We start from the raw sequence: 11977 nt of genomic DNA, 5'->3' as shown, positions 1-11977 counted from the left end.
AAGGAAGGTTGGGCAATCCTACTTCCATAGTGATACTGCCTCAGAAACCCAAGGAGGGGTCGCTATGAGTCGGGGCTGACTCGACAGCACATAACAACAACAACAACAATATATATCCTAAATGGTCAAACTGCTTGTAAACATGCAAAATGACTGCACCCTCTGGACAGGCAAAAGTCCACAGGTCAGCCCACTTTCCTCTTCACTGCTTCCCCTTTTATTCCCCAGCCACCAGAGCAGTCCTCCATGTAGTCCCTGGCTAGTAGGGCTGATATTTAGGTTAATTCTTAAGTCCTACCACCACTGAATGATATCTAAGATCTCTGTGCCTTCAGGATCGTTGCCAGACCGCAGCTCTGTATGTCTTCTTTTTTGTTGTTTTCATGCAAATTCTACTGCTAGTTGGAGTTTAGTCTACTTCTGTATCCTTCCCTTCAGGGCTCAGGAGTCCAGGATTATCTTCTGTATCTGTGTTAATTGGTTCCCCTTTTCTTTGTTGAAGAGGGTCTGTGTAGTCTTTCTGCCTATTCCACCATCTTACTGGAACCTCTCTTCCAAATTTCTTGACAGAGATGATTGAGTGCCTCCAGTGCAGCATCCCTTTGTTGAAACATCTCAGTGGGTATTTTGTGAATTCCTGGAGCCTTGTTTTTCACCAGTTCCTTCAGTGAAGCTTTGAATTCTTCCTTCAGTACCATTGGTTTTTGATCATATGACACTTCCTGAAATGTATGAACACCAACCGATTCTTTTTGGTGCAGTGACTCTGTGTATTCCTTCCATCTTCTTTTGATGTTTCCTGCATCATTCAGTATTTTGCCCATAGAATCTTTCAGTATTATAACTCAAGGCTTGAATTTTTCTTTTTGTTTCTTTCAGCTTGAGAAATGCTGAATGTGTTCTTCTCTTTTGGTTTTCTAACTCCAGATCTTTGCACATTTCATTATAATAGTTGACTTTCTCTTCTCGAGCTGCTCTTTGAAATCTTCTGTTCAGCTCTTTTATCTTGTCATTTCTTCCATTTGCTTTAGGTACTCTCCATTCAAGGGCAAGTTTCAGAATCTCTTCTCATGTCCATTGTGGTCTTTTCTTCCTTTCCTGTCTTTTTAATGATCTTTTGCTTTCTTCTTGGATGATGTTCTTGATGTCATCCCACAATTCCTCTGGTTTTTGGTCCTTGGTGTTCAATGCATCAAATCTGTTTCTTAGATCCCCCTCTAAATTCAGGAGGGATATATTCAAGGTCATATTTTGGCTCTTGTGAACTTGTTTCATTTGTCTTTAGCCTCAACTTGAACTTGCATATGAACAGTTGATGGTCTATTCTACAGTCAGCTCCTGGCTTTGTTCGGGCTGAAGATATTGAGTTTTTCCATCTGGTGAAGTCCATGTGTATAGCTTGCATTAGTGTTGTTGAAAAAAGGTATTTGCAATGAATAAATCGTTGGTCTTGCAAAATTCCATCATGCGATCTCCAGTGTTATCTCCATCACCATAGCCATTAATTTTCCAACGACCAGTGATTCTTCTTTGTTTCCAGCTTTTGTGCTCTAATCGCCAGTGATAATTAACACAGCTTGATTACATATTCAGTAATTTCAGACTGCAGAAGTTGGTAAAAATCTTCTATTTCCTCAGCTTTGGCTTTAGTGGTTGTTGCATAAATTTGAATAATAATAGTATTAACTGGCTTTCCTTGTAGGCATATGATTATTATTATATCACTGACAGCATTGTACTTCAGGATAGACTTGAAACATTCTTTTTTAAAAAATTGTGTTCATTTGCAAATTTACAGAGCGGATTTTGTTTTACATTCAACAGTTTGTGTACATTTGGTTTTAAGCCCCAATTACCATCCCCAACTCTAACCTACTCTCCTCCTCTCCCTTCCCTTTGACCCCTCCCCCATTCCCTATGCCCTTCTTATGTCTGTCCAGCTTTTCCTTAATGTGAATGCTGCCCATCTGGTGCCCCATGGCCAATTGCTCCAAGGAGTGTATCTCCCTAGAGTAGGTAGATGCATCACCCTGGGTTAGGTGTTCTGCAGATAAGTCTTCCTACTGTTGATCTGAGAGCCAGTCCTTAGGAGTGAGTCCTATCCCAGGCCCAAAGTGTATCCCAGGGCCATAATTTTGGACGTCCCACCAGACTCCATCCAACAAGTCATTCTTGTTGGTATTGTGTTTGAAACAGTCTTTGTGATGATGAATGACACACTATTCCTCTTCAATTTGTGTTTCCAGGCATAGTAGATCATACGGTTGTTCATTTCAGCTCACTAATGCCTAGGATATCAAGCTTTATGCATTCCATTTCATTTTTGACAACTTCCAATTTTCCTATATTCATACTTTATACATTCCATATTCTGATTATTAGTGGATGTTTGCAGCTGTTTCTTCTCATTTTGAATAGTGTCACATTAGCATACAGAGTTCTGAAAGCTTTACTCCATCCACATCATTGAGGTCAGCTCTACTCTGAGGAGGTAGCTCTTCCCTAGTCATATTTTGAGTGCCTTCTGACCTAAGGAACTCATCTTCCAGCACTGTATTGGGCAATGTTTCGGGGATATTCGTGAAGTTTTCCAGTAATATATCAGACAGTGTTTCACTGCTATTCATAAGGTTTTCACTGGCCAGTTCTGTGAGAAGTGGATGGCCCCTTCCTTCTTCTGAGTCTATCTTAGTCTGAAAGCTCCAATGAAACCTGTCCACCATGGATGACCCAGCGGGTATTTGAAATACTAGTGGCATAGTCTCCAGCCTCCCAGCAACGTGCAAGGCACCACAGTACAACAAGTAGTACTAAGTACTTAGCACCATAGTACTAAGTAGGCTCTTAGTAGTTAAATTTTTGGAGAGTCAAAAAATATACATGGATTTTTGACTGTGGAGTAACTGTGGACTCCTAACCACCATGTTGTTCAAGGATCAACTATAGTTATTTATCCAAGGGAAATTAAAGCATATCTGCACAGCAACACAACAAACTGATAAACAATGTTCATTTTAGCTTTATTCTTAACAATTAAAATATTTGAAGTAGTCTAAATATCCATCAAGAAGGCAATTGTTAATCAAGCTGTAGAATATTTATATAATAGAGGACTACTCAGTAATAAAAGGAATAAACTACTGATACACTAACAGTATGGTTGCCTGTCAAACACTTTATACTAAGTCAAAGAAGTCAGACACAAAAAACTGTATACTTAATGATTACATGTATATGAACTTAAACAACAGCCAAAACAAATCAGTGTAGGTTGAGAATGGGCTAGAAAGGGAGGTAAGCAATGCTGGGTGATAGCAATGTTTTATATTTTGATTGGTCAAAAATTATTGAATTGTGTACTGTAGGATCTATACCCTTTCTTGTATATATTTATATCTACACACACACACACACACACACACACAAATGCATACAGTAAATTATGAAGTTCCTCTTTCTTCTCCAATCCCATTCCCTTTCTTGGCATTTTTTACAGACTGATGTGGGATTTCCATTTACAAGTACATATGTACATACATCCAAATAGGCTTTATTTTTATCATAAAAAAGATTGAAGTGCTACCTGCTTTCTTTTTCAATTAACAGTATGTCTTAAAGGTTCTTCCATGTTGATACTTCAGTTTTGTCTTAGTCTTTTTAGCTAGCTTAGGCTTCCATACTGCAAATGTGCATAATTTATTTAGACAGTTTCCTCCTGATGCACAATTACAGAGTTTTCAAATTTTTACTTCCACAGTGCCATAATGAAAATGTTTGCACATATATATTTGTGCACTTATACAAGTATTTTTATAGGCTGCTTTCCTAGAACTAGGTTTGCTTGGGCAAAAAATATATATGCTTTGGGGGATACTGCCAAATTGGTTACCAGAAATGCTTTGTCAGTTACACTCCTCCAGACCACATATGAGAGAGCTAGATTCCGGATCCTGTCCAACAGTGAGTGTTATCAACCTTTTATAGCATTTGAGAGTAGATGAGTAAAAGCTGGTAACTTGAAGTTGTAAAAAGAAAAGAGGTTTTGATTTTGTTCTTTACGTACATATATATACACATGCCCTTGAAGAAACGTGTGTCTCCTGTTGAGTACTCCTTGTATGTAATTCTGGTGATTTCAAAGCCTCCTGTCCTCTCACCAGCAAGTTAGGGAACACCTTCTAATTTTTTTAATTAATTTTTTTATTGCGGTTAAAATAGATAAAACAAAATATTTGCTAAGTCAGTAACTTTTACATACACAGTGCAGTGGCATTGATTACATCTGTCATGGTGTGCAAACATCACCACTCTCCTTTTCCCAATTATCCCACCAACATTGACAGAAACTAGGTGCTCCCTAAGCAATGACTCCCCTCTGCAACCACTAATAAACTTTGATCTCTAAATATTTTCCTATGTTTCATGTAAGTGGGATCATACAGTATTTGTCCTTTTTGTAACTGACTTATTTTACTTGGCATGTTTTCCATGTTTATCCATATTGTAAAATGTATCAGGACTTCATTGTACTTTATAGCTCAGTAGTATTCCATTATATGTATGTACCACATTGTGTTTATCCATTCATTTGTTGATTGACATTTTTTCCGCACATATTCTAATTTTAATCTGAGAAACCATTGTAGCGAAAATGTCAGAATTTTCTTCTCTCTGACATTCATTCTTAATACGGGAGCCATGATTGGCCTTGATACCTGTTGTTTTAATCCCAACTAGTGGCTCGATTTTGAAAACTGACCTGACTTGCTTTATGGCGTCACTCTTTTGAAAGATTAAATTAAGGGGAATGTTGAAAACTAACCCTACCGCTGTACTTTCCAACTGTCCCTCCTGACTGCTTTTATTGTTGTTTAATTTGCACTTTGACTATATTTTTTATGATGTTTTCTTGAAGAAACATTTCAAAGAAACACGGAGCAGGTCAGTGTCTGGCAGCACCTTGGAACTGCTAGAGAAGCCCAGTGGATGGAAGCTTGGGAAGCATTGCCAGGGATACTTCCCTTCTGAGGTGGCATCGCCCCGGCAGGCCTTCAATCTGCTCCCCAGAGGTCTTGCCTTCCAGATGTTACAGACAATTAGGAGTGGCACTGGGTTTAACACACTGATTTATTCAATGAGAGCTTACTAATACAGGTGGGGAAAATGTGGGCACTGAGGGATCAGTTACAGATTTTATTCTAGGAAGTGTTGATGGTGTTATTAGGAAAGTCACTATGTTCTTCCTTCAACAAGCATCTGCCTACTGAGCATCTCTGGGGGCACTTTCTCTTCTCCAAAGATCTATTATTTTTAAATTTCACACCTTCTCTATCTGTTTCTCTCTTCCCATTTACCCTGTAAAAAGTTTTAGCACGTGCTTCAGGCAACCTTAGGGCTTTCTAGAGGGGAACAACTGAGATGGGGGTTGTCTAGTAGGTGAGACTCTGCTCACCTTTCTCTATCCCACCCCACTCCTTCCTACCTCAGCTAGAACAAATCTGCTTTTATCTTTGGCTTCCATGTAAGCTTTTATTGGAAGAAAGAGTCGTACTGCTAGCAATTCATTTGGAAACCTTGATTCAACTGCAGGGGAGGGCACACCATACTGTATGTACCTGTTGATGTTCACGTGTACCAAGACAAGATGATCATTTTCATCACCTTGTTCTGCAGTGATCTAATGGGTCAGAATCTTAAGTAGTACCATTCAAAGCCCTACTTTTCTCTTTAAATCACTGGTGTCCTAATCCTAAATAATCCAGTACATATACAAAGGAATGATGAAAGGATGCTAAAGATTGGCCTCCATCATGTGTTTAAACTTCAGTTTCCATGATAAATGGAATGATAAACCCTCTCATTTTTAATTCAAGAAAGCTTTAAGGGACACATGAATTTGCAGTTTTTTCTATTTTTGAATCTAATGAAAATTTCTCATTGCATCATCCCTGAAAAAAAAAATCTGTATTTCCAGACTGCTACCAAAAATTTGTGCAGGTTCTTTAAATATGCAAATGATGTCTGTAATAATCTATTTTATCAGTCATGCTTAAAAATACTTTTAGCAATTGCTTCTATTTATCAGTGTACTATAAAAGTAACAAAAAGTATTTTTTTTAAGAATAAAAATGTCCACTAAATGATCTCACTAATCATAATTGCTTTATGACACCACTCTTTTTAAAGATTAAATTAAGGGGAACATTGAAAACTAACCCTACCACTATACTTTCCAACTACTTTGAATTCCATCCTATTATTCACTTTATTTTGTAAGGAATTGGACAATATTCTCCCCTCTAATTAGTTTGAGCTTTCAAAATACAATATCCTTGTTCAGTTAGGGAGCATGAGGTCCTTCTTAACATCTGTACAGTGACCAAACATAATTTTCTAAAAATGGGTGAGTATATTGACTTCATTCAGTTGGTTCATACGTGTACTGTACCATATTGGGTAGAAACAGGAAGTATCAGGCAAAAATTATCCAATCCAAAAAAATTATCCAAAAATTGACTAACGAGATAGCTATTCTCTCTTACCATATAGCTTGTTAGGGTCACAGAAATATTTAATCAGTTAAATATTCAGTTGGTACTATAAATATCCATAAGAAACTAAGGTGTTTAGAATATTTTTATTAGCAGGATGCCTAATAGAAGATTCTTGAACTTAATAAAAAAATATCTTGGATGTTGTTTTCTTGTGCTGGAGAGACTAGGGGATGACTTAATTTTATGAGATCTAAAAATAAAACTTTTTGTTGAGAGTTGTCTTTATTTAATTTTTAATTGTTTAAATTTTAATTGTTTTATTGTATGCTTTTTCTCATCTAGCTCTCATTTTGTTTGTATTTCCGCCAAAAGTAGAGATTCTCATCACCCTTGTTTTGGTAGGCAGGGCATAGGCCTAACAGTGTTAACAGTGACTGATGTAGCACTGCTGGGAAGGGGGTAAAGAGATTAGCAAAGACCCTGAATGCTCCCCGCCTCCCTTCGGGTTGCCCTCCTGCCTTCTCATGTGTTTGATTAGATTTATAACAGCTGCTGTGGACATGGTTGCCTAAATCTGCGGAATGTTTTGCTAAATGCTGCTGGTAAAATGGTCCACATTAAGCCTGTACCACCTTTTTTCTTAATCCCTCTTTTCTATTTTCTCTTTACCCACTTGTTCACTTTATAACTTTGCACTTTGATATCTTTTAGATTCATTAAGAACTTTTATTCTGTGCACTAGAGGCTGTATTTAACTTTATGATTAGCCAAAATATTGTTGTGTTTCAGCTAAGTGATGACAATGTTTTTGATTGGAGACTCATAATTGCTATTCTTTTTCCACTTAGTTTTATTTTTGGTGAAATTATACAGAGCAAAACCCCTACTCATCCCAGTTTCTGGACATAATGACCAATGACAATGATTGTTACTATTATTTTAAAATCAAAGTAATGGATTATGATCTCAGAATAAGAATGTGATCCAAAAGAAAATTAATAATTAGAATATCAGCTTCCTTGAAGAAAATGAACTCCTCATCATGAACCTCATGGCCCTGCCTACCTTTGCTGTCCCCTCTCCTACCATACTTTCTCTCCTTTACCTTGTGCTAACCCTACTCTGGCCTTCCAGTTTGTTGAAGTAGCCTACCTCTTCCCTGCCTTAGGAATTATATGTGCATTTCTCTCTACATGGGGAACTCCTCCAGTGCCTTTTCTCTTGACTAGCTCCTTCAAGTCTCAACCATAGCCTTGCTTCCTTGAGGAGGTCTTCCCTCACCACAGTGTCCAAAGATATCTCTCCTCACCTACCACCTGCTCACACATATGATTGTCATCTCTCACAGCACAACATTTATTTCCTTCTACATTTGGAAATCTGAGCTGTATCTGTTCATTTACTTGCCTCATTGAAACTCATCTGTCTTCTCTACTAGATTCTAAGCTCCCCAAAGGTAGAGACTGTACTGTTCTTATTGCCGTCATGCCCTGGCATGGAGTGTCCAATCCATATTTATGGTTGAATGTGTGACATATCCTCAGGTCCTAAGTTTTCCTGAACCTATGTCAAGGCATAGTATACTTAGTCCTTCTTGAATCTGTCAGGATAAAATAGGATCTCCCTGTGGCTGAATGTAACCAAGATGTGCTGACTTTCCTTAGGCACATGAAGGATCAGAATAAAAAGGTGGCCAACCTCAAGCACAATCAACAGCTGGAAAAGAAGAAGAATGCCCAGTTAATGGAAGAAGTCCGCAGGCGAGAAGACAGCATGGCTGACAACTCACAGCACTTGCAGGTGAGCCCAGCCTTCTCTTCTTCATCCCTGTGTAACTGGAGAGTGACTCTGAAATGTTGTGAAATGTTCACAGAAATGGCAAACTTTCCTTTGCTCTGAATCTGGCACTAACAATGCATGCCTAGGGAATTCAATAGGTCTTTCTGAGGTGAAGCATCGTTTTCAAAATGGTGCCCAAGAGAAGTTGATTATGGTGGAGCCCAGCCTTTTATTTCTTCTGCCTTATCTGCAAAGGTAAGGGCTGTGTTTATATAGTTGGAAAGAATCTTAAAACAGACAAGTCTTCCTTTCACATGTTTATTTCATTTGTTTGGAGGATAGTGGAAGGGAAATATGTGTGTATTATCACAGAATGTATTTGGAAAAAGATGTATTAAGTTAGTCACAAGCAGTTTATAAAATTTGTTTTGTTCAAAATTCTAAGGCTGGATCATTATGCTGTCTTTTCCACAGAATATAGTTATCTCTCAGTGGACAGCTCACTATCTCGAAAACTGACTGACCAACTGAAAACATGAATTTTCCCTCATTAACCATTCCTATTTTTGGCAAAGCAGCTCTCCTTATGTGCTCAATAAAACTTTCAAGCTAACATAGGGCATTTGCTTTGAAGTTCTTTTATTTATTCCAATGTGCCTTTAAACAGCACAGTTCACTTTCTACTTGGCTGGAGTTACTGTTGAATTTTGCTTGTTAATTAGTGTCTTTCCTCAGTTATATATTAGGTTTCCTCCTTGAACATAGAAGAAGCTAGATAATTGCAATATGTACTCATACTTCATTTAAAAAAAAAAAAAAATGACCAAAAGAGAAATAAAGAATTGTTCTAGAGTAGCAAATAGAAAGAAATGCCTTATGTGAGTTATCACACATGGGGGATACTCTGTCCTGCAGTGTCTTAAAGGTGTCACGTAAGCCCATTTTGCATTGATGGTGGATTGGGTGTATTTACTGAGAGGCACGGTACTAAAATCTGGTCTTCTACTAGTCCTGGGACTACCTTCGTATGAACCAGTAAGTTATTTGAGACCACATCTTGCTTGGAGCTCTTGGAAAATCACATCCTGGGGATATGGGACTTCTTCGAGTTTTAGTTTCTTCATCTGTCACATGCGACGTTAGATTGGAGCCTTAAGATTAATCCAATAATAAATAAAATTTGCAGAACATTTTACTTTCTTGCCAGGTACATTATTTAAATTTATTCCTCACAGTTTTGGTGATTTAGCCATGATCATCACACTCATTTTACAGATGGGAAACCTAGAGTCTCATAAAAGTTTTTAACTGATACGCTAAGAAGGAGTAGAGGTAGACCTGATGATAGACCTTCTTGCCTTGAAGAAATTAATATAAAAGACAAAGTAGTAGGTGCTCCACAGAAGGAAGACTGGGCAATCTACTTTTGTAAAGATTTCCTGCCTCGGAAACCCAATGGGGGTCGCTGTGAATCAGAATCGACTTGATGGCAGTGGGTTTTAGTGGGTCTATATTTTATGTTAACTATTGCCTTACTGAATTCTATGACTATTAGTTAAGATCTTAGATGCAAGTTACAAGAACACAGCTCAATCAGAATTAAGCAAAAGGGAGTCTGTTGATTCAGTTACCTGAAAAGGCCAGGAGTGGATTTCAGTCCTAATGGGATTCAGATATCCAAATACTGGCTTGAGGAATTTGTCTCCATGCAGCCCTCAAGTCTGCTTTGCTCAATTCTCTGGAAGCTCTCCACATGTGATAATGATGGAGGCGACCAGCAGTCAGCCTACATTCTGCATTCTCAGGGAGCAGAATGGTTCTTTCTTAGTAATTCTAGCAAACGTTCAAGGGCTGATAAATTACATGAATGGCCAGGCTAGGCTTACATGATCACCCCTGGAACATAGGGACAAGGGGACAATCTCACCCAAATTATATGGGCTAAGAGTGGGGACATATGTCCTCCTACCAGAAAGAGATGAGTTTTGTCACAGAAAGGTTAGTGGGTGGGTAAAACTACAGATAGCCATGACAACCTTCAAATGGAGTAGAGTAACTACTATTATCCCATCTGATATATAACAAGGAGGCTCAGAGGCTAAGTGTCCAATATCATTTAGTAGGTGTTACAGCCAGTACTCAAACCAAGGACTGACTGTCTTTAGATAATGAGGGATATGGAAAGTTAAAAAAAGAAGATAAAAAAACTGTGGAGTAGCAGAGAGTCATATGGATTAGGTGGGCCCTCTGGGCCTGAGAACTGTCAGCAGAGGTACAGAGGTTGGATAGAGCAAGGCCTAGTCAGGGCACAAAACATAACAGTTGATTATGTTGGTGGTTTTCAGTGAGTAGGAAAACAGCAATGTTGTATTCTTTAACTGTCTCTAGAACAAGAATGGCTGGGTTTCATTCCAAGTGTCACAGTTTAATAGTTGAGCATCCTTGGGCAGGTTACTTAACTTCCCTAAGCCTCAGTTTCCTCCTGTATAAAATGGGAATAATAATTGCATCTACTGCATAGAACTGTTGTGATAATTAAAGGACCAATGCATATAAATAATTTAAAATTGCACTTTGCACAGGTTACTTGCAAAATAAGTGTTGATGACTATAGTTATTATAATACCAAGGAAAAAGCGAAAGAAGCATTCAAAAAAATATCTGTTATACACATGGGTATTTACGCAGTTGTTTTCTGACATTCAATGAACATCAAAGTTTCTGTCTTTTCTGTATATAGCATTTTTCTTTTCTAAGGACACATCTAATTATGGAAATTAATGTCTTATTTTGGCCCATGAACTTTTATATGGCAATATTTTCATAAGAGGCCTTGATAATGCCTCATAGACTTATTTATAAAAGATAGGATGATCTGGAATTGCTGAGTTGCATTCCTGACCACCCCAAATAAAGGACAGCATTTGAAATGCAATAAAAAGTAATCATGATTAATTTTGATGAAAATGTGTCTGGTTAAGGTTAATATGAACCTCCCATGTTCCTGGATTGTTAAGCAGATGTGCTCAGATGCTGTAATTACTGCCTTCCGAACATTGGAATTTCTGGGACATTTGAATTTTTAATACTACATTATTTTGAAAACTTACTGTTTGTCAGCTAAATTGTTGAACCTTTCTGTACCAGTCAACTGGGATCTGGTTTTGTTGGTTGGTTGATAGTTGGGGTATAGGTAACTACAGAATTTGATTTGTTCTATACCAGTATTTTAGAATGGTTGGATTCTCTGACTTTATGATTTTAACTACTGCCTTGGAAACCCAAAGAGGGGTCGCTATGAGACAGGTGAGACTAAATGGCAAATAACAACAACAACAACAACAAAAATGATATTATATCCAGAAAAATTAAAAAACAAAACAAAACAAAAAAACCTCACTGCCTTCAAGTCAGTTTGACTCATAGCAGTCCCTCCTTGGGTTTCCGAGGTGCTATCTCTAGGGAATTAGGTTGCCCAGTCTTCCTTCTTAGGAGTGGCTGGTAGGTTTGAACCACCAGCCTTCTGGTTTCAGAAAGAATATTAACTGAAACAGTAAGAGCTCTTAGATCAGGCTCCAGAGGCAAGATTGAAGAAATTCAATTAGATTGTGTGAAGATTGAAGACAATGTTGAGTAAAGATAGAAAGACCAATATTATTTATTGTCCAAACCTAGAAAGTAATGACAATAGAAAAAACTGGACT

General features: G+C 37.9%; 1 protein-coding gene across 1 annotated transcript in view; it reads left to right on the top strand.

The window, feature by feature from the left end:
• ERC2 (ELKS/RAB6-interacting/CAST family member 2) overlaps positions 1–11977 on the top strand; it is a 1380507-nt gene that overhangs the window by 877549 nt on the left and 490981 nt on the right. Inside the window, exon 13 of the mRNA XM_042780470.1 lies at positions 8159–8294. Coding sequence (XP_042636404.1) covers positions 8159–8294 — 136 coding nt within the window. The remainder of the gene's footprint in view (positions 1–8158; positions 8295–11977) is intronic.

Source organism: Orycteropus afer, unplaced genomic scaffold (genome assembly GCF_000298275.1).
Source record: "Orycteropus afer afer isolate SDZICR_OR568_19922 unplaced genomic scaffold, OryAfe1.0 scaffold00041, whole genome shotgun sequence".
In the NCBI taxonomy this organism is placed as follows: Eukaryota; Metazoa; Chordata; class Mammalia; order Tubulidentata; family Orycteropodidae; genus Orycteropus; species Orycteropus afer.
Note: the sequence above shows the minus strand (reverse complement) of the source record. Positions and strands in the feature narration are given on the sequence as shown.